Raw genomic sequence first — 25,963 nt, 5'->3', positions numbered from 1 at the left:
CATTTATATAAATGTGAACCTAAAACAAATTATATAACATTTTGTTCTTTCTTAGAAAGCTCTATAAAATAACCCAAATTCACTAGCAACTTTCAGTTTTAGAAAGACACTAAGATCTTAGTCCTTCAAGACTTAATCTGCACAGATTTTGATTTGGTAGCCAAGTTTAAATTAAATCCAGATACTACAAGATGGAGTTGCTTTGGGTCGGTAGGAAACAGCTGCTAGTGGAAGTCTTCAGGCTAGGAGTGCCCCTTGATCCACAGATGCTTCTGGAGTCCTAGATGGCAACAGGGGCAAGAAGTGGACTTGTGCAAGGTCATCTCATATCAATGCTGTGACTGTTTCTAAGCCAGTCAGATTTGGCAACAGTCACACATGCTTTAGGCACATCATGAAGACTACAGAAATGCACTTTACATAGGCTACCCTTGAGGAGTGCCAGATTTTGGAGCCTGACCACTTGAGGGATTACCTACCTCAATCTGAACCTGTCTGGACCTACAAGGTTAGTAGGAGAAGCTCTCTTAAACAGGCCCTCGCTTTTCAACTTCTGCTTCTCAGTCACACGGGCAAGGATCTATTTTGTTCACAAGCTATGCAGTGTGTCCCTTGGGAGATGCACTCAGATTCCACTTTCCTGCTTTCATGAAAGGAGTCAAATTCTTCTTATTTTCATCAGACTTTTAGAATTTGAATGAGATAAGAATGATGTTGTTTTTATCAGCCTTAAGAAACACAGAGTAGGGCAGGAGTAAACATTTCCTTGCCAGTCAATGGCTGCCAGTCATCATTTACTCAAGGGATGGGCAACCTGTGGCCCTGCAGTTGTTGTTGAATTACAACTCCTAGCACCCTTCACCATTGGCCATGCTGTCTGGAAGTGCTGAGTATTGCATTTAAACAAGATCCAGGTTCATCACTCTTGGCCTAGTTTCTTCAGATTTAGGCTTTACCTTGTCTTTTAGGTCTGGTTGTCGCTCCTTTACAGTCACCTCAAACCACAGGAGGGCAGCCTTGTCACAGGCACTGTTCACAGTCCTCAGTTGCTCCAGCAAAGTGCGCAAGAAGGTTAGGATTCCTTGGATAGGCAGGACACAGCTGACAATCTGAAACAGGAAGTGAGAAAAAAAGGTTCAAAGGAGCTTCATCTTAAGCCAGAGTTCCGTCACCTCATCCTTTCTTGAGTATACACTATGGCCTGCATAGTAATTTATTTGTATTTTGTATCTTACTGCTGGGGACTGTTTTAAAAAGCGGGGCTCTGGAAACATAGACTCTCCAACCCTTGCTTTAACCACTATATTACAGACTGTTTTCTTATTGCTGCATCTACTGACTGTACCTGCTAAATTTCTGCTGTGTTGAATGTCTGAGAGCAACCTTCTCCAACCTGGGTGCCCCCAGTTATATGGACTTCAACTCCCAGAATTTCCAGCCAGCATGGCCACCACTGAGAATTCTGGGAGATAAGTCTACACATTTGGAAGATGCCCCAGTTGAGGAAGACTGCCCAAGAACCTGATGAAAAGCTGTTACCAATCCTTCAATTTCTTAGTTTACATTGGTTCTATCAGCAGCAGCACATATGCTCCACCGGTTGCTAAAAACTGACAACTCTCTTTAAGAGTCAGAGAGAGATCCCATGAATCTGTCCTCTCTGATACCCCAATCTGTGAAAGTCAGTCCCCAGAATTGTGGGAGTTGAAGTCCAAACATCTGTAGGCATTCATGCACACGTATATGCAGACACACACAGGCAGCTATCTAACTTTTAGTACTTTGGCCAACTGGAGAGAGGCAGTGTGCACTGTCTTGGCACTGTCACTCTGAAGGTCCCGCTGGATGCAGTACAGCCGCTGTTGATTGACACGCACTTTGGGCTCATGCAACATTGTGGCTCCTGAAGGAACAAGGAAGGAGTTGGCTGGATACTACACTCTATTATTTCATGTTGTAGCTATACAAATTTCTCAGTAAAATTTAAAAGTGTGGCAAGGGTGTATCATAATTTGAAAACTTAGCTCCATACAACCAAGGACAATGAAGCAAAGCAGATGGGGTCCCTATACTCAGGATAGGGATTTTGGTATGAGATAATATGACTGGGCACAACCACAACTATCCAAAATTTAATCAGAAAGACTCAAAAGCCCAGAGGATATCAGGCCCCATTCTGAATTAGCAATTCCATTCCATGATTTCTATACAACCCTCTTTGCTTAACCCCTGCTAGATTGTTCTGTTACTGTCTGGAATGTGGGGCTCTACACAGAATTCAGTGGGCTGAGATGGCTGAATGGGTTAATTCATTGAGGCTGCAATACTACATAAGTTTACACATGCAGAGCTCTTGCATTGTTAAACTCACCTTGGATATTTAGCAAGAGTCTAATGCAATTACCAGCACTATGACGAATGGTGCCCAGTGTGTCATAAGTGAAAGGACCCAACATTGCAACCAAGTGGCTGAACTGGTTCTGAGGGATCTGTGAAAGATATTTTTTAAAAAGGCAATGTGTTGGTAAATTTTGGTTAATCTGGTTAATCTTTCCAGTTGGCTGGAAGTAACAAGTTCCAAAAATCTACTTTTGCCAAACTTGGAGCAAATCTTCATGGAGACGGCACCCACAACAAGAATGCATACCCCCTGGGAATACTTTGCTGGGCCAGTGATCACTTGGCAGATGCTGGGCCATACTCACAGAAGTGTTAGTCTTCTGGCAATGAACTCTCAGCAGATGGACACCAAGCTGCATAGCCCGAGCACGCTCCCATTCATGCTCCGACACCAGCCAGTAGCCCAAGAGCTGTGGAGAAGGTGGAAGGGTACATCATCCACCATTAGAAACTAGGGTTACTCACTGAAATTAAATGCAAGGAGATTTAGCACCAATAAAAAGTGGTGTTTCGTTATACAAGTTGGATGTGGAATTTGCTGTCATATAGTTTTAGATAGTTTTAAAAGTGAACCAGAGAAATTAATGGAGCACAGAGGCCTGAATTACTGCTAGTCTTGATGACTCTATACACTCTCCTGAACTATAGACAATATTATTTAAATAAACAAGTGCTGCTGAACAACAGTGGAATAAGGCTATTGCCATCTATCCATGGTTGTTTCTTGGGTGCAATTCTTTGTACGTGCACCCTTGGCCTGATCCAGCAAGACTTCGTTGGAAGTGGTGGGATATGCAAACACTACCACTTGTCATCCTTTGCTCAGGTGATTCCAGAAAACTAGCCCAAAGCAATCAATTTCTTTCTTCAGATCACCAATCTCTAATCCAGTGCTGTCTGAATTAATATCCTCTTGTCTTGCTGGCCCCATAGCCCCAGCAGTTCCCCACTAGGCCTCCCTCTGAAAAGAAGCTGAATGGGGCAGAAGAAGTGAGTTTGGACAACATGGCAGGAGCCAAGGTAGGGTGTAGAAGTTGATATGAAGTTCTTCTCCTGCCTGTCTCACCTGGAAGACCTGCTGAAACCAGTCTGAACGGTCATCCTCTCCTCCTCCTGGCTCCAGTAAGGTCTCCATCAGCTCTGACAAGGAAGCCAAAGTACCAGTATACAGAGTCTGAAATGCAGAAGACCGAAGCACCCATTAGTAAGGAATTACAATGACCCCTTGGAGCACCTCTTTCTGTAGGGAGGGCACCCTCACCCCACAGCACAAGTACTTACCTGACTAGCACCTTCTGCAAAAGGAGGAAGGGCAAAGACATGGCTCAGGCAAGCCTCTGCTAGCTTCCAATTCTCCTCATGGCTTAGCACTTCTGGCACCTTGCTGAGGAAACAGAGTAATACTCTATTTAAAGTTCCTTGAACTTCCCAGTTCCTGAAGGAAGATAAAGTAGAGCCCCACTAGGCCCCATGATATGATCTGGTCACTTTCCTTTATTAACATTTCAGTCAGATCAGTCAAAATCTCTATGCGCTGGTTTATATGCCTGCATTCACCAACTGATGCCAATTATGGCCAGTGGTGGCCTCCTTATTGGGAATGCCCACATCTAGGACTTCCATATAGCATCCAAAAGGCAAAGGAGTTTTTTTGGCAGCATCTCCTCATTTCCATACCTATTGGCCATCAAGTGGACAGAAATCAAAGGAATGCAAGTTCCAGAGATTAATTTCTGAACTGGTAAGTGGCAAAGGGAGGTAATGCCCCTGGATTCCCATAACAGCTTCTTTAACAGCTCAGTTCAAGACCTACCGGCTGAATTCACAAAATATCCAAAACTTGGATCATGGTATCCTTGGCTAGGTTTTGTAAACTAATGATTGAACATATTGTGTTAATTTGGTAACTTAGTTTCACATATTGTCCAAACCCAACCAATGAAGGCTTCTCATTATATGGAGGTGAGGATCTGGCATCTGAGTGTGCTTAAAGGCATTTTGTATTCCAGAACTAAATGTAGGCTCTGCAATCAGGTTCTCCAACTTTAATTGGGCTCTGATCCATGCAGGGCTGACCTTAAAAAGAACGAGATAGCAATGGGTACTTGCCTCAGGTGCCGAAGAGCAACCATCACCTGCTGACAGACAGGAGTTACAAGCACATCCAGGGGCTCTGTTTTGACAATATCCTGGAGCAAATAGCATAGAAGGGAGATAAATTGGGCTTGCTTCAGCCTGGGATCCTTCTGTTAGGGTCCCAAGCAACATTCCTCAGGCCAGAGTAAGTAATTGGGGTTTTAGGACATAACACAGCCCCAGAAATCTTCCAAAGCTGTTGCCATGTTGTAACTTTTAAAGCAATTGAGAAGGGTCAGTGATGATTGTGGAGTATGAAATTGACTATATTTAATTTAAATGACGTGTAAATGAAATGAAGTCAAACTTAAACTTTGTCCTGGCTCCTCCTCCTTCCCTCCCCATCCATCCATCCATCCATCCATCCATCCATCCATCCATCCATCCATCATATATGGCCATTAGAAGGAGCTCTAGGTGGAATACAAGAATAAAAACATGATATGATTAGAGGGGAAAAAAATTAAAATGAAAGACAGGCCCGGATATAAATCGAAATAATAAATAAATACATACATACATACATACATACATACATACATACATACATAAAGTTGCATTCATAAATCAACCACACCAGATCAGCTCACATGCCAATCGAATGTTAAGTGTGGCCCTTGGCCTGGAAGAAGTTGCAAAACCTTGTCTGAGGCAAAGGGAACTTTCTCCAAAGAAGCCACTTTCTATACTGGAGGAGCCAGTAAGTGAAAATGTTCGTGCCTTTAATGTCCTCTCCAGGAGGAGCCACAGCTGGAACAAAAATCATATGGTAGCTTTAGTTGATCTTTCGAACCCCTTACAGTAACTTCCTCAGCCTAGACAGAAGAAATCCCTTTGGTGACTTTTTGCAAGCAACAAACCAAGTATTCCTCATTGTACTCACCATGAGAAGGTCAAGCAACACTTGTTTTTGAGGCAGCTGGAAGGCAGTGGAGTCCCCTTTGCTCTGCATGGAAAGGCTGATTTCTGACACACACTGGGCAAAACTCAGAACCAGTTCAGCATCACTGGCCTTCTGGGTGGAGATGGGGAAAGGATGATGGAGGTAGGTTCCAAGAAAAACTTGGATTAAGGGACAGGAAGGAAGTACTGAATAGCTGAAGGGCTACCCTTCCTGAGTAAGAGTTCGGTAATAGTCTAAATAGTTCTTTAATCTGTAAAGCTTCAATCGCTCTTATCAGTCCTGCGGGGAAGTCCTGAAGGCCCTCTGAACAACACCACAGAGGAACACCAGTGCTCCCAAAAGATAGGAATGTAAAACATAGTCTACTGCTCAACCAGGATTCTTTCCCATAGGATGAAATTATGTCATACCTTTTAGGGGACTTGCTTAATGACCTAGTGCAATAAGGTACCCAGAGAGTGGCTTATCTTATCTTACTATGGACATTCATTGAGTTTTAGGGCTGGGTGGCATGCAAATCCAGAGCTCTTCATGTAACATACACTTTATGATTCCAGAACCCATTTCTCCATCTTCACCCCTAAAAGCATGCTATCAACATTCAGTACCACCAGTTGAAAGAACCAGAATTCTGCTACCCTGGTAGCAAAAGAAGGCAAAAATCCAAGAAACTCACCTCTGGATTGTTTAATGTCATAAAGTGGTGTAGGATCCTTGGCACAATCTCATTGGTTAGATGAGGCACTAGCTGCTCTTGGGGAACACGGATTGTCACACTACCATACAGTAGAAGGAGGGTATTCATCACATGTTCCTTCTCAGGCTGTGGCAAGGCCTACAGATGAAGAAGACCAACTCTAATGGCGCAGCCATACTCTGCTGGGGCCCCAAATTTGTTTCAGAGAAAATGTGGCAAGTTAGGAGAGATAATTTTGATTTTTCTTGCTCAATAAGTATTTTTCTTCCCAAGGGCCATTTTCTTGGGTTTCATGCTTAGAGATGCTGGAGAAATCTTCTTGAGCCTGACTCAGAAATAAAAATTGAGACTTATGAAAGCCTGCTCAAAGAAATTTAAAAAATTAAAAGCTGGAGAAGAATGTCTTACGTACCTCTCTTTCCAGGCTGGCAAACCAAAGAGAGAGCCATAAAGGCCAAAGGTCATGTGAGCTAGGAATTCTGGGAATTGCAGTGCCAACACACTGAGAAGGTGCCAGTTGGGGGGAACCTAGCCTGTATGACTAATGTGTTGTGTCATCTGGCCTCTAGGCCTGACTGAAACATGTTTTAAGCATGTTCTGTTAAAAGGGCATTGTGTTCTCATGTGCCCAGCTCTCCAGTTGCTAGTCAAGAAGACCAAGAAGATAATGTGTAGTGGTAAGTCTCCAAACCTGGCCAATCTGAAAGCAAGCCAAATCTTTTCCCTCGGAAATCTCTTCCTCAAAGCGGCGTAGAGCTTCCAGCACTGCCACCAGCTGCCCCTCTGCACAGTACGCCAGACACCAGCGAACACCCTGAGTGCAAGAGAAGGGCGGCCAGAAAACAGAAGGACTTCTCTGTCAAACCCACTTTCCCCCCTTTCCCCTTTAGGATCCTTTCACTCCCATTTTCTCACTCCTAGAGGAACCGAGCTGTCCATTAGTGGATCACTCAATTCCAGGCACTGCCACCATGGAAGAAATTAAAGAAATGTTTAAACACCCATACAGTTAACCTCAAATGCCACCTATGTTCTATACTGATGCTCTTCTCTCTCTCAATAGTATTTGGAAGTGTGTCTTCTCCTCTCCAGCATGAGAGAACAAGCCTCCCAACTAAAACAAAACCCAGGGGGGAAATAAACCACAGAACAGAGCAAAAGAGAGTACTGCACAATTTCCAACAATACCCTCTTTTGAACAGGCATATGACTCCAGTTACATCAAACAAAATACAGGAGTAGAATGCTACATAATTCCAGATAAATCCTTACTTAAAAGACATGAAAGTGATCCTAAGAATACCAGAATGCAGAGGCAGAAAGAGAATTCGGATTACAAAATGACAACTACGGAATTAGGATTACTGAAATGACCATGAAAATGATCGAGACAGACAACATCCTAACAGGAGAAAAAGCAATATAGGTTGGGCCTAAGCCTGCAATTCTCATCGGTTTAGGGCAGATGGTGGTTCTTGCCTTTTGCTGGGCTTCCTCGGTGTAATCTGTATGCAAGAGCAGATGCAAGAGCTGCTGGATCACCCCACTTATGTCCCCTGTGGCAGAAAGAGCAATCCCCAAAGTCTTGTAGAGGAAGACCTGGAGGAGAGAGACAGGATAGCTGGAGAAGCCTGGCCTACAGAGACCCAGATCCATCTGGATCCAGTATCCCAAACCCAGCAATCCTACAGTGGATGAAGGGATAGAACAACCAGGTCTGCAAGTCTTCTCCCGCACCCTTCCCAAATTCAGCAGTAAAATGAACTGCATCTATTTGTGTATGCTGTGACTTCATTTGTGACTTCATTGTGACTTGGAAGTGCATCTGGAAAACATCTTTGTCTTCCCACTCAAAATAGGAGAGTGATTCAGCATAGCTAACCATAGGAGGAAGAAACTGAGTATAACATAAACCAGGCGCCTTCCAGCTGTGTAGACTTTAATCTCTAGAATTCTCAACAGTGGTGTCATGTTCCCCGTTGCAAGGCATATGTGCATCACAACGGGGAACATGCCCATCAGGAAGGAGGAAGGGATAACCATTACCCTTTAAGCACACAAACGCCCAAAACAATCACCAGCACAATAGAGGCACACCTCTGTCCGGACCTAAGACCCATTAACAGATCGGGGGAACTTCCACCCATTACCCCGGGGGATGCACCTGCACTGGACAAGAGTGAAGAGACAAAGGAGACCAGCGGAGATCACCTAAATCGCCCATCGACGAACCCATATCGCTGCAGATCGCCCATCCGGATCCAGCTTATGGGACAATGGAGGGTGGAGGGGGACAAGGTCCACCGCGCGGGTATAAATGGGGTACCCCGCTACCACGCCCGCATTCCCGTCTTTTTCTCCGTATGCAATCTGCTTCCAATAAACAGGAAATCCTTAGACCCTCTAAGTGAGTCCGTGTCTTATTGGGAGTAAGGCTACCCTGACAAGTGGTCACACTAATGGGGGATTTATAGTATGTGAAATCTACATACTGTATCTGAAGAGTCCCTAGGCTGGGGAAGGCTGACACACTGTATGGGTTACAGAGTGGGAACTGGCTGGCCTTTTTATGAAGGAGATCACCAGTATTCGTTATCACACTGACTTTTTCTTTAGAGGAGTTGTGATAGACACCCATCTGCTTCATAAGTTCCTGTCCCAGGGTTAGGTTCCAGCCTTCCTCCTGATTTCTCTGTAAGGATTTCTTCAGGAACTGTGGAGGCATCAGGAGAATGGAGGTCATTAGAGAGGATCATCAGTGCCATGGGAAATGTTCATGCTCACATCACTGGGGTTACCTCCAGTAGCTTCTGCTCCCATGCTGCTGGTGGCAATGTGTACTTGCTGTGGCCTTTGGGGAGAGCACAGGAGACCAACATCACCCAGAGAATAGGAGGGGATATGGTTCTTTTTAAAGCCCTTTGGAAATAAGAGTAATTTCCATAAAAATATGGATATCAGATGGATACCTGGCTAAACCACTGAAATGAACTATGCCTACTACACATTAAAAAGCCATCACTTCCACAAATTCCAACTCTACTGGTGTTCTGTAAATCCTTAAAGTCCCAGATGGGGCCTGTGAGCCTATCATTGTGGGGTTTTTTGACATATGACCCTGACATATCTAGGGTTATGTGGTTTGAGTTTGATTGTCCTTGGGTACCATTGTGCTATAGTTACTGTTGTTTGTTATTTTTGTTTTTTAATCTTGTATTTTCTGCCCAGAGTTTCAATTACAAGATGGACAGCTATATAAATTGATTCATTCATTTCAGAAGCACCTTCATCTATTAACAAGGGGCTTCAAGGGGAATGGATAAGCCACTCACACTCTGTTCCTGTATTCACATATCACAATATCACAGTTAACCTAGTAATTGAATTAACACATTTTCTGGGCTGCTTAATACATTGAACCATAAACTAAGCAAATGGCCTGGGTTGCACAACAAAACATATGAAAAACTCCTAACCAAGATGAACATTAACCAACTTTTGCTTGTTGTGCAAATGCAGCACAACAAGCATTTGTTTGACCTGTTAACTGACCAGTTAAGTATCAGTTAAACACAGGTTATCTGTGGTGGATCAGAGTAGATATCTTGATATTATGAGAAGAGTGTATGTGTTTATACATTGTGTGGCATCGCCCTATAGAAAATACACAGTGCACTGCCAGATAACTGGTGGTGATCGCTGTATTAGATGACTTACTGAAGAAGTATAATAGACCTCCAGAACTTTTTCAATAATTTTTAGTCTTTGCATGGCATGCCAAGCCATACTGCTTTGTTAACTAGAACATGGCTATTGTTATGGACCTGTCTAATAAGTTAGACTCTGAATTGGAGGATCAGGGCTTGACAGGTCTTGACCTTGCAATTCAGAAACCAGCAGCCCTCAGATAGCTGCAGAGGAGGGTCAGAAAGAGCAGGATTTGCTAGAAGAATGAGCCTGCAAGTCTGGAGCAGTCAGGTAATCAGCCACCTGCTGCAGAAGCATAGCAGGAGGCTGAGTCAGCTGACTTGGAGCCTGAGCAGGATCTTCAGCCCTTGCACATTCAGAAAGGTCAAGTGAGTAGATGTTCAGTGAGGCTTCTTGGAGGAAAAATGTGTGACATGGCCGAGTCAGTGCTATAAAAGAAGGGCTTGGGAGTAAAACTTCTGTTAGCAAATAACTGTTCAACCTTGAACATGACTTCCTGAATGTGTGCTGCTTCTGACTCTGTGTCTGATCTTTGGACTGGTACAAGATTACACTCAGCTTTGGTTCCTCAATCTTGGATTTGTTGGCATGGAACCTTGGCTTCAGAAAAAAACTTTTTTTTCCTGAGCTCACACATGCCTGCACTGTGGTGAGATTTGTAGCTGCCATAGAGAACTATCTATGATTAAGTCTGACCTCCTGTGCTTATAACTGATGGCACAGGACAGCTGTTGGAATCTTATCTTCCAACCCATATATTGCTTTAGCCAGCATTAGGCTTAGCTCTGGCTAACTGAATTATCTGAACCCAGAACAGCCATCATTTTTGTGTAGCACAAACCAAAATTTAGAACCAAGGTTAATTGTTAATTTTAATTTTTTATTTGTGGTAGCTGGAAATTCAGATTTAGACAACCCATTCAGCCTTAGAAAAGCTACACACCATAGCTAAAACAAGTCTTCTTATTGTCACTCTTGAGATGAAAGAAGCCGGGACATATGTTCTGAGCTTACTATGTTGTACCAACTGTGTTTTACCTAACTGGAATCTTTGGTCAGTTACAGTATTTGCCTAAGTGTGGGGATGACTTTCAACTGGATAGATAATTGTATACCTCTGTTTGCTTCAATGGTGTTTTTGACACAATCCAGGACCCTGTTTTCTTAGGGTCCTGGATCATATGGATAGCTACACTCATGTTCAAAGCCAACCAAATAAATTTCTCTTTCAAATCTCCCAGTTGAATGTTTGAAAGTCAGGGAGAGTATGGTATATGCAGTCCCATTCTCTGTCTGGTTTAAGACTCTCCACAACTTAACTAAATATCTTAAGAGGGCTACAGAAGATTGCATGGGACAAGATAAGTTTGGTTTCTCTCATCTCACCTTCCAGGTAATGGGCCAGGAGGGGCACTTCCACCCACCAATGTTCAGCCACATCCTTGTACAATTCTGGGCGCAAGGCACTCAGCAGGAGAAGTGCTGCAGCTCCTTGGCCACCTCCTTCTAAGGGGCAAACAGCAAGGGCCTGCAAATTAGAACGACAGCAGGGACAGCATGATTTTACATCCACACTTTCAAGACCTAAATCCCAATGCTGTTCTAATCATATCTGAGAGGCTACTTTGAAAAGCAGTTGGGGCATCCAAATATCTCAAAGTGCACCCAGTTATCTCCTGCTTTCAAGCTACGAATAATTGCCGGGTTTCCTTTGTAGATTCCTCTCTCCAACCTCTGTGCTTAGATCAATATTGTCCATCTTGTACAGGACTCACCCCTGAATGACAATAGGCTCTTCCACAGCCACATGAATGTGCTGTCCTTTTCTCCTTGAGATGAAGGAAAATATGTGGACATAAATGGGGACATAAAAAGCACTGGCCCACAGCAACACTTCAGTGAAACTGGTAGTGTTGTTTTCCTCACACATTATAATGCAGGTCCTTTCAGGACAGCAAATAGTAGATTGTAGCCATTTTTTCCTCCCCCATTTTACATCATGTACTGGCCAGAAAATCAACCACCAACTGCTGTCCTGGATATGTGGTATAGTGAGATTCAGGGATCCAGCTTTGTAGGTATTTTGCCTTATCTATTCACTGCATACTTATCACAGCAAGAAGGCAGAACATCTTGAGAAAGTGCCTGTCTTACGGAGATTGACAATTACAGACTGTTTTCTTTTAAGTTCTAGCTGTAGGAATATCAATCTCTTCACAGGTCAATAATCCTACGGCTATTTTTTTAAAAAAACATTCTGTGCTATCTTGCCCCTCCTAGCCTTCTGTGTCAGGGTCTTTGGATGGTACACCCCACACAACTATTCTTTCATAAGATTGCCAGTCCTCTAGAAACTTTTAGGGGAAAATACATTTAAGCTGTATTTTCACTTATCAATAGGAATATCAATCTCCTGGAAGACCCATATTTGGTCTTCCATGAGGTCAATATTCTCATCTCCAGACCTGCTCTGCCCCCACAAAAAAGAAGAAATAGGTTGAGGAAGCTAGGTGTCTGGTCTCTCACAGCCACAGCCAACATGACTGTAGAGGAGAACCACCCAGTAATTGGATGGCTTTGCAGAGCTACTGGACCAACTGGAATCCAGCAGAGTGCTAACTTCTGAAGACTCCTCCCCCATGCACCCTTGAATGTCTACGTTGGAGATAATATATCTGGATATAACTAGAAACACTACTTTTTTCCCAGTATACTCCAGGCATGACCTTTCTGGCCATGGTTGGTTAGATGTGTTATGGAAATTCCTCCTCTGAGCAGATCCCATCTGTCATTAGACTATTTTAGGAAAATTAGGGACCGGGAAACTAATTGATGGACTTCCTGCATCAAAGGGGACAAATGTCCTACAACAAAGCATGGAGGGTTGCATGAGAGAGAAACCTGGTCCCTGTTGCTACGTCACTTACTATAAGGCGAGCCATCAATCCCTGGGGAGTTGGTGAATCTACTGGGAGGTGGAGAGAGAGAGAGAGACAGAGAGAAAGAGATGTGGATGGGGCAGAAAAATACAAAACTGCAGTAAGTCATAAAAATGATGGAAGCTGATTTCCCAGGTCTAATAATGACAGTGTGGGCATTTATCTAATTTCATCTAAACAACTGACAAATGGCCAGGTCAATGGTCAGCATCAGTTCATAACATGACAGCTTGAGACATTTATAAGTGGCTAGTTGCTTCATAGCCAAGGAGATCTGCAAGGTTTCCCCCAAATCTTCTGCAAAACTGCAGACGCCTGAAATGGTAGGCTTCCTCCTCTACCATCTCCCCTATAAGGTAGGTTTCCAGATCTGAAGGAGCCCAGCTGAGTGTTAGACTTCCTGGTACCCACCTGGCTCCAAGGCATCCTTTGTTGGAACAACCCACCTCAGTCGGTGTTCAGCCAGGAGCCGCAAGGCTTGGCATAGAGGTGTAGCCAAACTGGTGTAATGTGGCTGCATTAGATAGTTGAGCAACTTTTTCCATAATTCCTGCCAGAAGGGAAGGGTAGTTAAATACTTAAGAGTCTACTCTTTCTCTGGTCCTACCAAATCCCTATGTCTATCTTTGGCCCCAATCCAGCTAGAGTACACCTACAGCCTGTTGTGTGCCCAGATTCAGGTGCCTTCCTCTGGCTATAGGGTTACCAGATATCTGAACAGGAAAAGGAGGATGTGGACAATTGGAAAGGAGGACAAAAGGAGGGAAAAGGAGGACACACTGTCTAACTTTCTTGCCATCCGTGACAAAAATTACAGTGAAAAACTGCCAAAAAATGTACTTAGGCCTACATGTATATGAAATCACTTTTTCCAGCATCAGAAAGACTGGTTTTTCAATTGCAATATTTTTCCAACAAATCTTTATTTTCAAGAACATATGCTAGCAATATTATAGAATCGACAACAACATGCTTTCCAAATTTCACCATAGAAATATATGAGAAGTCATGTGACCTCCAGTCTACAGTGATTGTAGATTTGAAGGGGCTGGATTGAAGCCAATTGCTGGAATCAGGAAATAAACTAAAAAAACGTAAATCTGGACTGTGGAATCTGTCAACTGATGAGGGAAAGAAAGAAGCAGACAATTTACAAGGTCACAATACATGAAAGTTTGAATGACTATTGTTGTGAAAACAGTCCAATTTCTTTTCTTTCTTTTTTTTAAGGCATTTAAAAAGCCAGACAATATTTGATTTTTAAGGCCATGCCTGCCAGATGGAAGAGATGAGGACAAAAAGGAGGACATGTCTTCCTTTTGCTGGACGTCTGGTAACCCTATCTGGCTGTGATAGCCCATCCCTCTCCTATATATATAGGAATGGCTTATTCAATAAAAAGCGCAATGCACCTCACACATGCTCAGAGACATTTAGTCTACCTACTGTAAAGCTGCTTTTTTCCTCATAAATAAAAGGTTTAACTTGGCTAAAATGAAGCTATGCTGTATCAGATGAAAAGAATCAGTATGTATCCTCTTTCCTGAATTTGTCTGCACCTACTTTCCTCCATGCCATTTGGCAGTAATGCCATCAGGGGCAGATTTTGGGGCACACATTCAGGGTCCTGTTCAGCCGAATGAACAGCAAGTATCTAAAGGAAGCAGGGCTGGCTTTTGAAGTTTTCTGAAGTAAGGGAAGCCACACATAAAGATTCTCTTCTCCTTGTTCTAAGAGCATTAAATCCAGATTTTTAACTGAAATTTGCCGTTGTCTCCTGTTTGATCTTTCCCACTGTGCCAATTTTTTTCCTTCAGTCACTAAAGCTCCTGCATTCTGTTCCAGGTTCCTCCACAAGATATCTCGATTTATATGGTAATAACAACATTTTTAGGAGCAAAATATCAAGGCAAATAGTAAAACCATTTATATGAATTTATAGGAATGAATTTATACACACACCACCACCACCACGACATGAATGAAGCAAATGCAAAGACAAATAATTTAAAAAGAGATTAAACACTTACAAGTGTACATATATATGAATGCCTGTGTGATCTGGAGGAGCAATGTAGAGCAACTCCTTTACTGTTATTTTTTCCACCCTGTGTAACTCTCTTGGCATTCTGGAATGCTGATTTCCTGCAGACCAATTACAAATCTTGCCCCTTAAGCCCAGGACAAATGTGAGAAAAACAGCCTTATTTAAAGGAGGCTTAAGGGATGGAATGGGCACCTTATGCCTCTGCAGAACCTCTGTTCCCTCTGCAATCACAACAAGGGTTGGGGTCACATACAGCTTGCAGGTTACCTGCCCCAATCTTGGGTCTGTGACTTTTTATTTTTTACACAGCTAGCTTTCTTCTAAAGGGCTCCTGACCTGACTTGCACCTCTCCCTGAAGTGATGGTGACACGAAGAAGATCCACGCTGACTCTCTCCATTGCCTTCTCTTTTAAACCACCCAAAGGAAGACTCACTGTCGGGTGTGTCTGAAAGAGAAGATGGGATATCCAGTCAAAAACCAAACCATAACGAGGCACTCTTTTAAAGTGCTCCAGATTTAAAGTCAGTGTGATGCAATGGTCAGAAGACATTTCCAAGGCAGCCTATAAGCTAAATTTATTTTTTCCTTAATTCTTTTTAATTAAAAAAAAGTGAGGTGAAGGGCGTGGCCCAATGGCAAAGCAAAGTCACATTCTCGCCCTCATTTACAAGGAAGCCTCTGTGTCCTGACAAGCAGGAACCATGCTGAGACGAGGAATAAGTCTCTAGTGTTTTATTACTGCTACAGTAGACAGAAAATCCTACCAAACTGAAGAAGCATGAGAAAACCCATACAGATAAACCCCAAAAGTCAAGGCAGGTCTGTTCTGTGTCTCTTTGAATGGCTGCTCCACTCCTCACTACTACGCATGTGTTTTCTCCCCTGGATAGGGGCCCCCTCCTGCTCACCATCCGTACTCATGACACTCTGGGCCCGATTGACTGTTTATGAAAAAAAACATTAATGGATGGCTACCACCACAATGCCCTGTTTGTATACATGCCACTGATGTAGAAAAAAACACCAAAATACCAAAAAGCAAAGTGAACTTAGGTATGTTGTGAGTATTCATGTAGAGCAGTGTTTCTCAAACTTAGCAGCTGGCTGGGGAATTCTGAGAGTTGAAGTCCACACACCTTAAAGTTGCCAAGGTTGAGAAACACTGGTGTAGGGGAATTTAGCGCTGGGCTTGAGAAGAGCACGGGAGAGGTGAAAAAATTGCTCAGCCCTGAGAGAGCAGAAAATGTGAGACAGAGATTCAGAATAGCCCAGCCTTGACCTTTTTGTCCTTAAAAGGGGCCTGTGATTTGGACAGGCTTTCAAGATTGTTTCAAGATTAATCTTTATTAATTGTTATTGTGGCATTCCTGGAAGCCCCTGCAGGGTCTGTTTCTTGACCTGAAGGGCTAACAGTTTGGAAGTTCAGTATCCCAGGAGGATGTCAGGATTAGCAAGGAGCAACCTTACAAGTTTGTTTTCTGGTAAACAGGTGTCGTGCATCTGACTGCGCCTGCAGTTGCAGCCACAATGTCTCAGCCTGGCCTATTCATATGCTGGGTTTGCACATCCTGCTTGATCAGGATGTGCAAAGTGGTCAGTATCAACCCCCAAGAGTTGATGGGACTATTCAAGGGGTCGAAAGATGGCTGGGGTCAATAGGTGGCTGATAAATGATGGAAGGTCGATTGGGGGTCAATTAATCTTTGGGGGTCTCTATAGGGCTCCATGCCAGAAGGTGAGGTGGCTAGCAGTGAGACAGTGCTACCCAGGGTTGGATGGTCAGCTGCCAGCAAGAGCGGCCTTGAGTTGTCATCATCATCATCATCATCATCATCATCATCAACAGTACTATTACTTAAAGTAGTATTTATTACATTATTTTCACATAATAAATGTTTGGGGGTCAATGAACAATCTGAAACTTCATGAAGGGGTTGATGATCTGGAGAGTTTGGGGACCCCCAAGCTAGATTAAACTAAATGGAATTGGGTAGTTTGTCATTCAGAAGGTTGTGGGAAGCTAGCCATTGTCTTAGCATCTTGTCTGAACCTGGTTGTTATGTTAAGCTGTATGACAATACAGGTGATTTTGCGATGGACCATAGCGTGTTATGGGACATCAGCCGTCATGTCTGTTAATCTGTGTTTAGAATTTGGGGCTTGGGTAAGGAAAGAGTGAAGGAAAAGAAACCCACATGAGGCACATCCAGAAGCCAAGGAAGAATAATGCTCATAAATAAATAAAATAAACATCTCTGTACATGAGTGTGAGCTCATCTTGGTCCACTGCCCTCCTGATCTTATTGCTACTGCACATTCCTCAAGGCAGGGAGCCTCCTCTTTTTTTAAAAGACAGCAACATGAAAAGTCATAGCTGCTGCTGCTGAGAGAGAGAGGTAAGAGTATGCTCACATACAAGGGGGAAGCCTCTGGGCTCACCCACTTTATTCCCACCCCCAACATGCAATGGCCCCACGGCTGAAATTTCAGAATAGCCTTACCAGCTGGTGGGCAGACTTGGCCAGCTGCAGGGCAATATAATTCAGAGGCCATCCTTCAATTTTCTCCAAATAGCCAACAGACAGGAGTTTTCCAATGGCCTGGAGCGTTGCAAGACAAACCTAACAGCCAGAGATTTGGGAGTAGGGGATGGGATGTGAGAAATGTGCTACCTTGCTGTGGTGGGAAACATGCAGCCCTGTCCCCACTCCTGTAGCTGTATTTCTGCAGCCTCTAATGTCTACCAGGGTATATCACTATGGTTTTCTTTCAAATTTTAATATATTATTTTTTCTGTATTTCATTTTAAACAATTGCAATAAAAAAATAAAAATAGGGTCATATGGCTACAGCAACATTTCTATTTTTTTCCTCTATTTTTATAGTTAAAGGCATTAAAATGCGCTAGGGATGCTTAATGCACCCATTCTTGGTTAAAAAAGAAGAAGGAAGAATCCGAAAAAGAATTGGGACATAAAATACATCAGTATTTCCCCCCATCCATTCTGGTTAGAAGGTGGTCATGATGCCTGTGAGAATCTTCTGCCTTTTCCCCTACAATGTGGGGAATTCTTCCCATTGGGCTTTTTCAGGTTGGGAAACGAAGGCAGTTGGAGGGCTTTACAATGAGGCAAAGATACATCTTGTAATAAAAAAACACCACAGTATTATCTGCTGCCAGATTCAGCATTAAAGTGAGCTCAGAAGGAGACCCAAGTGAAATTGGAATACATTCTCAAGTTTTTAGAAGAGAAACTTTTTCCATGCTGGAACAACGTTCTGAGAAATGGCAGGCAGATTTGGCTCAGTTACTATTTTATTCAGCATTCATGAGTGTCACATGTCAGAGGCTTGGCTGATCTGATTTAACTGGCAGGTGCTCTATGTTGTCCACACTGGAAGTTTTGTGTTGGGAGAAGGAAAATGCCACTTCCAGACTGGAATAACCATAGACAGCTCCAGGATGCTTCAGCAATGAGCTGGGAATGCAAGGGAGGTGATGACCCAACAATGTGCCCCTAAAAATGCTTGGTAAAGTATGTTTGTGATGCAGCAGGCAAGATGTGGGGATACAAGTAGAAGGTGTTCCCACCTGAGTCCCCATCACATTGTATGAAGAAAGCATGGCAACTACAAAAATCAAAGCCACATCTGGGAAAACTATTTGCTTTTAAGGGATCCAGATCATCTTTTGAAGGGACAAGGAATCAAGTTCAGGGTGTTTCCAGATGAGATGGTGTGATCACTTTGCAGAATGGAATAGAGCAGTGTTTCCCAACCTTAGCAACTTGAAGATGTGTGGACTCCAACTCCCAGAATTCCCTAGCCAGTATGGCTGGCTGGGGAATTCTGGGAGTTGAAGTCCATACATCTTCAAGCTGCCAAGGTTGAGAAACACTGGAATAGATTGGTCCAGACAAAGCATTTTCCAATTACAGCTCTCCTGTGTTTTCCTAACTGATGCTTCCATATCTTTATTATTTGTCTACTTATTGCCTTTGAAACTGCATGGCAACCACAAATTTCTGGGTGTATCTAGTACAAATACATTTAAAATATACAACATAAATTACATACAACTGCCCAGAGTCATTTGTCGAGATGGGCAGTGGAGAAATGCGACAAATAAATGAAAATAAATAAATAAAACAATCCAATATACAATAAAAAGAGCAGCATTATTAAAATAACCAAAAAGTTCATAATTGAGAGCCTGCTACAATGGCTTTTTCTCTTCCTCATTTGTTGTTTAACCAATGGTGGGGTTTTTTGTCATTCTTTGATCATTATAATATTTTCTAGGCATAAATACTGTGATGCCTAATCATATTTTTATCTGACAATAACGTTATTTTCAAGCATTCTGTATCAACAAATACATTTCGTTCCATTTAATTTTATCTCTGTATACTCTCTTTGATGCTGCTAATGCTTTCTCCCATATTCCATTGAAAAATAAATACAAACTCAGGCTAGATTACCAAGTCAATGGGTTTTTAACCAGAAAATTTCTATTGACACAACACATTTTAGAGCTGCTGAGATATAGTTTCTCACCCTTCTGCTATCATCAACCAGGACAGCCTTCACCACCTTCACACACAGCAGCCTCCTGTTCCAGAGCTCAGGCACTGAAAAAGATGGATGCAAGATCCATATACTACTAAAACTCTTGTGTCTGTAACCTTTAACTGGGCAAAACAGTGTGTCGTAGAGCAAAACCTTTTCAACCAAGGTACCTCAAATGGGCTAACTTACAAAATGTGTCCAAAATCCGGGACCCATGATTCCTGTGGAACTGAAATGTGGTAAATTTTATAAAACATTTTATGACGTGAAGATTATGCATAAACTGGCTGGGAATGAAGCCGGCTTAAGTCCATTTCCAGATTTCAACCCCTTCCTCTGCTTTTGCCTGGCTTTCTGCTCAGGTCACCCATATCACAGCCCCAAATTGATGAATTGAATTGAATTCTGCTTCTGTATGCAGTGTACCCATGCCAGAAAAGGAAGTGCCCATCATTTTCCTTCCTGTGGGTGGGGGCATGTAGTTTCTATACACTGCTATAGCTTTTGTGTGAGCAACCCCTCCCTTGATGCCTGCTTGTACTTACCATCTTCCTGTCTGATGCATCCACTGGTGAGTCAGTACAAAAAAAAAAAGGAAAAAAGAAAATACCACTTTTGACCATTCTTCCTGTCACTTTGGCTAGAAGGGGAAACTGGCAAAACTCTTTTTCACCTGAGGCTGTTGGGCTTCCATAAAGCTGTAACAAACTGGCTTGGAAGACAGGTCATGGCATAAGATGTTGTGATCAGCCCCCTGATGGTGGTTGGTTGGGGATATGTTTGTTTTGTTACCTTCACATCATATATTCTACTGTTGATTTTGTCCATTTGTTATTTTACTTGATGTTTTAATCTTTTAAGTCTCCAGTATCCACAGGGTATAGTCAAAAAAATCAAGATGGTGGCCACAACAGCGCAATTGAAGCTTTGTCTATTTTTTTATGTGTGTTACATGGACAACACACATAAAAAACAGGTGGACCTTTGATTGCATCATTGCAGCAACCATCTTGACCTTTTTGACCACACCCTGCAGATACCCCTGTGGCCTAGAGTCATTGATGACTGAGGTGGCATGCAGGTTGAGAAATAAAGAAATGATTGTCTCCCAGTGGCAGATGAAGGAGGATGAGAGAAGAAGAGGAACCAGCCAGTCTCAGGCTGTTGCTGAACTGAAATTTGAACTGGGGGTTCCCCATATCACAGCTACAGTGTTTAGTCTATAGTTGGGACTGATGCATTTCTGTGTGTGATGGGGTTGCACAACACACTTAATGAAAGACCTATGAAAAAAAATTTTTTGTTAAGTTTCAAGCAAAGATAAAAGCTACAGAAAAACAAAAAACTACAAAAAAAACCCCTAAAGAAGTATAGAAACACAAGAGAAATTTTTTCAAAATTACAAAAAGAGGTGACTTCCGACTTTTTACAGCAGGGATATACAACAATTTTCCATAATCAATCCCTTACTCTATATTAAACCAAAATCACATTATTTCTATAAATCATTCCATTGGCACATTATAAAAATCACTAAATACAGTTGCTCCCTCCCCTTATATTAAAAGATAAAAAATATACAAACCTCCTAATCAACTCCCCCACAAAGATAACATTTATTTAATTATTTCCTTTCTACTATTCTATACATTCCTGTCTACTATAATAAAGATCAAACTAAAAAACATATAAGTTGTCTACCATTGTACTTGATAATACAACAATTTTAATAATCTTAATTATATTAAACCCAAAACCAGACATTTATTTTTTATTACACCTTAATAATCTTAATCCAAATTGTTAAAGATAAATGAAATCAGCCAAACCCTAAAAGCAATCCAGATAAATATTCTTAAACCCTTATCCCACTTCAAAATAAACCAGAGCATTTACATATCCCCACAATGCGCAGAGCTTTTTTCTTAAAAAAATCAAACAGCCCAACTGCCCCCCTCAAAAACTCTGACTTCTCTTCAGGAGACCTCCCATACATAATAACCCCTTCTTTTCCATGGCTTTCCATCTGAAGATCAGTTTCACTTGTGGCTTGCAACTCGATCTTTCCCTTTAATTTCTTCAATTTGACTATCCAATCTTCATCCAGCCTTTCAACAGAAGTCCAGATCTCACTTTTAGAAGACATTTCTGTTGCTGTTAAATTTCTCAGTTCCATCCATGACATCCCCAACCAGATGACACATTTTAGACCTCATATTTTCCACAATGTCCTGAATGCCTTGCGTAAAAACTTGGTAGGAATCAAAAAGAATCTGTTTAAAATCTTGGTGGAAGTCAGAGAAAGTCTGTTTAAAATCCTCCATGTCTCAGGCAGTAGATTATGGCACCCACTAGGAGCTTAACCAGCAAAAGTTGAGGATATGGAAGGGTTCCAAAGCGTGTTTACATAAGTGAAAGTGAGATATGCAGACAGTTCCCCAGGAAAAGTAGAAGCAGAAAACAGAAAGTTCAAAACAGCCGACTCAATGTGTAGGAAAATGCTAATATCTTCAAATTTAGAACAAAAATAATAACAGGGAGACAATTATTTACTCTCAATCCTCCTTAATATTTGGATGGAAAACAAAGTTAAAAAGTTAAAGATATTTTTTTTAAAAATTGATCCCCAAAATAACGATAAGCACCAAGAGAACCCACTTTTCTTTGCTGTAGAAAGCCTCTCTTAGGGTACGCGTACTTAAAAGAAATATAAATTGGGTAATTTAGAAATGGGGTGGCTGGTCTTAGTGTACCTTTAAGGCTACAGTGCAGCTTGGAAATGGTGACGTCCCAGCCTCCCAGCTAGCTCTTACCAGTCTAGCACAAATGCTGTTTGTGATCTTCTGGCTGCAAGCAGCCATTGGAGGATAGATGGGGTGATTCCAGGTGTTTTCCTTTTCCCAGAAAAACACTCCTGGTCTTCAGGAAAAACCTGCTTGAGCCCCAAAAAACTGCTGTGTTGTCAGTTCTGCCCGCTGAGCCCGCAGGCACAGCCATTCAGTCCATGTCCCCACCGGAAGTCAAAGACCTATGAAAATGTTTATTCATTTTGGTTGTTGTTGTTTTGTAGCTTAGTACATGCATGAACCCAATCTGTTTTATGGTTTTGTATGAGTCCAGAAAATTGGTTAATTTAGGTTAAGTATATGGTGTGAACGTAACTGCTCAGGGTTCGTTTCAAAGTCTGAAGAAGGCACACTGCTTTAACATACTGAGCCCAACCACCTTCCTCTCCCAGTCCTTACATTGGGCACCAACTATTTCAGACAGCAGCAACAGCACCACCACACGCACATCTTCTTGGCTTTCTTCCAGCTTCCTCAGGAAAAACCCCAGCAGCTCAGAAGGATGTAAACGTGCTGAGTGGAGGCAAAAATATAACAGTTACAACATGGAGATGGTGTTCTGCCATCTTTTCGTTCAGTCTTCCAGGTGTTTTAGGGGGTATGATGGTGATATGGTGATGTCACAAAAATCTGACCCAATCTTCCAGCTTCTGGGAGATTTGCAGATTTTTTTAAAAAAATAAGAGGTGTATTAAAACAACTGGAGGCTTAACATAAATGTTTTGTTTCTAATTTATGAGGTTGAAATCTGGGCAGAGGAGGAGGAGGAAAGAAATTTAATGGAATAATTTCCCACCTTTGCCCTAGCATATAGACCTAATACTTCATGCCCAAGGTCACCCACCCTGCTTCTATGCCTAAGCCAGGTTTAGAATTCAGGTTTCCCTGATCCCAGTCTAGCACCTTAGCAACTTCTCCAAACTTGTTTTTCAGACTAAGCTGGATCTTCAGGGCTTATACTAGCCTCGGAAGCCTTGGGTATGGCCCTACAGATCTCCAACAGTGTTATCAAAGTGTAATTTTTAATGTGGCAGGAATATTGTTAAATAAATTACTAGAAAGCAATCTTATTAACATAACTTAATTTTAATTCAGTTTAAATAAAAATCAAATCAAATAAGTGGCTCTTGCCTGTACCCAGTTTTAAGAAGAGCTGTGTGATTTCGGTAGAGTTGTGGCTCTGCCATTGGAGGTGCTGCTTCTGCCCTTTGCTGCAGATCTAGGGAAAGATGGAGATGTCAGGAGTCCCTGTTCTTGCAGACCATTCTGAGAAGATGGGAGAACAGAATTCCTGTAGCCATTCTGCTGCCTTAGTTGGCTAAAGATTGACAAACCTAGAGGAATATTGATGGAGTGTGTGTGTGTGTGTATTTGGCTTCTCCATCAATTTGCTCAGGACAACACACAATGTACTGGCTCTCCATCCACACTCCTTGTGAGAAAGCCAGTGGAATTGGGCAGGGAACAGAAATCAGCTGGAATGGAACATGCTCAATGCCTAGCTTAATCTCAACCTTTCTTTATGAATATCCTTTATATCACAGAACTATTCTACTGTAAGTCTTGAAGGAACACTCTTCCAAGGAAAAGAAACCCTAAATTAGTGTGAGCACCCCTGAAATTTCTCACTACTGAAATGGTGTGCACGGCTGTAATAAGAAAATGTTCTTGCAGCAGTAGCAGCAGCCACAGCAGCAACATCCACCCACACAACTACAATCTGTAATTTGTCCATCCTTACCTGCAGGATCAGATTCTGTGCAAGGGGTCCCACATACATGTTTGGGATTGGGTTTTTGTTCACTAGAGAAGCTTCCAGGATCTGGCCCAGGATCTGTAACAAATATCAAAATAATGTATCTTTCCTTTCCTTCTTTCTTGTACCCCAAAGAAATGAGGATGAAGAAGGGAATGTGCAAGTAACAGCCAATGTCATGTTTTGGTTAAACTGTTGGGTATGGGTCAGGGAGACCATTTTCAAGTCTCCACTTGGCCACAAAGCTCATTGGAAGATGCTAGGCCAATTCCTCTCTCCAAGCTAATATACCTCTCAAGGTTGCTGAGGTAAACAACCACTTCTGCCCACCCCCAGCCCTCACCCCATAAGCTTTTGAGCTCTTGAAGGAAACGAAGGGTCTAAATGCAATAAGTTTTAAAAAAACCCAAGTCTTGAGTGACATGAGAATGTCATTTACTCTGAATGCTGCAACTATTATGACTCTGCTCTGGTCCTTATGAATTTTACACACTATTGAACCATGGTAGCTTAAGAAAGGTACTAGATAAGTCTGCATCAAAAATGGTATGTAGCTGAGACAAGCTCAGCATCATGGAAACATAAAACCTATTAATGCTTGTTGAGGAAAAAGGCTAATTTCTCCCCAAATCTAGCACTGAAAGGAACTTGATTCTTCTCCCTTTGATGCAATAAGGTCCCTCAGAAGTCTAGCAGATCCAGGTCCATTCCTGTGATGGCTTCCAGCTTTCAGAATTCACTCTCTAAGAAAATCCACTTGGCTGATTCCCTCCCTACAGTATTTGAGAAGTTTTCAGAAGGGAATGGGGCAGATGAGGCAGCTCTTACAATGCTGCCTTTTTGTTCCAGAATGGTATTTCATATATCTGACCATTTTTGGAGTTGTACTATACTGACAAATAAGGGTTGCAGACTGCTTAGAGAATTTGAATCTCTTATTAAAGTGGTGTGTGGGTGGGAATACACTTAAATAAACAGGTTACAGCTAGCATCCTAGCTTGCTGATTCCTTCAAGGAATGGCTGCCATCTGTATGGCAGGCAGTGAGAACCCTCAAGCGCCCTTACCTTAGAGATATAAAAAGCTTCAGTGCTGCTGCTCTCATACTGCAATGAGAGCAAAATGATGTCATCATAGATCTGAGCCTGGAATTCTGTCCTGGGAAGCAGGATGCTCAGCATGGGGCTTAAGGCCTTCAGAACTGCTAGCCTGACCTGCCAGGATGGATGGAAGAGAAAGGGTTGATGGTGATTGTTCCATCCCCTCAATGTTTTCTTCAAGTAAAACATGTCCCTCTTTAACATAAATGCCATACGGAGAGCTTTGCCACATTGCATTGCTACCATGGAATTGGAGGCAGTCCTGAGAGAGGATCACGAGCCCCTCTGAGTTGACAGCTCACCTGGGAGTGACTTCCAGGTAACCAGGTGCGAGTGATACAGGCATAAAGTGGAAGAAGGTAGATGGAGAATTGCTGGACACTGATACGTGGGTAGGAGCTCTTTTCCCAGCTCCGAAGGTAGATTTGAATTGCTTTGCATATCTGTTCCAGGGCTTGTATGCATGTGGAGACAGAGAAAGATGAGGATCTTGTTGGTAGAAGGCAGAAATTCTGCTTCTGCATAAGCAGCTACTAAATGGGACCTATTGGGATGCTGAGCCAACTTTTCTTACAAAGTCTTCAGAACCATTGATAGTCCAGTTCTGAACAGCAGCAAAGACACTTAGCCCTAAGTGATTTGTTTGAATTTGGCTTAGCGTGTTGTGCAAACTAATTGTCATTTGTCAACCACTCAATTCACATTTTTTCTGCTTTTCATTTTGTAGCGGCTTCATTCACACAACACACTTAAACAGGTCAATTAAAAATCTAAGTGCGTAGCTTGGTTAGTTTAAACCTTGCAATGAGGGGTTCAGGGTCTTTGTGTGATCCCGGAGCCTTGGGCTGCCAGCCAAAGAG

At 42.4% G+C, this 25,963-nt stretch overlaps 1 protein-coding gene across 1 annotated transcript; it reads right to left on the bottom strand.

Annotated features, from left to right (window-relative positions):
- Window positions 1–22,515: 22,515 nt before the first annotated feature.
- On the bottom strand, window positions 22,516–25,630 carry LOC134495445 (maestro heat-like repeat-containing protein family member 2A). Its single transcript, XM_063300957.1, has 5 exons — window positions 25,406–25,630; window positions 25,071–25,217; window positions 23,990–24,082; window positions 23,386–23,467; window positions 22,516–22,761 (listed from the first exon to the last, which is right to left on the bottom strand). Exons 1-5 carry the CDS (start codon window positions 25,625–25,627, stop codon window positions 22,580–22,582), a joined length of 726 nt encoding a protein of 241 aa, XP_063157027.1. The 5' UTR covers window positions 25,628–25,630; the 3' UTR covers window positions 22,516–22,579.
- Window positions 25,631–25,963: the final 333 nt, after the last annotated feature.

Source organism: Candoia aspera, chromosome 1 (genome assembly GCF_035149785.1).
Source record: "Candoia aspera isolate rCanAsp1 chromosome 1, rCanAsp1.hap2, whole genome shotgun sequence".
Lineage (NCBI taxonomy): Eukaryota > Metazoa > Chordata > Lepidosauria > Squamata > Boidae > Candoia > Candoia aspera.
This window is presented reverse-complemented; position numbering and strand designations above follow the sequence as displayed.

What these genes read in the sequence shown, in the direction of transcription:
- LOC134495445 (XM_063300957.1), bottom strand. Translation starts at nt 25,627, where the DNA reads ATGCAGAAGCAGAATTTCTGCCTTCTACCAACAAGATCCTCATCTTTC. An exon ending in TACCTGGAAGTCACTCCCAG is followed by an intron (nt 25,218 to 25,405) that starts GTGAGCTGTCAA and finishes CCATCCTGGCAG; the next exon opens with GTCAGGCTAGCAGTTCTGAA. An exon ending in AAGCTTTTTATATCTCTAAG is followed by an intron (nt 24,083 to 25,070) that starts GTAAGGGCGCTT and finishes TATTTGTTACAG; the next exon opens with ATCCTGGGCCAGATCCTGGA.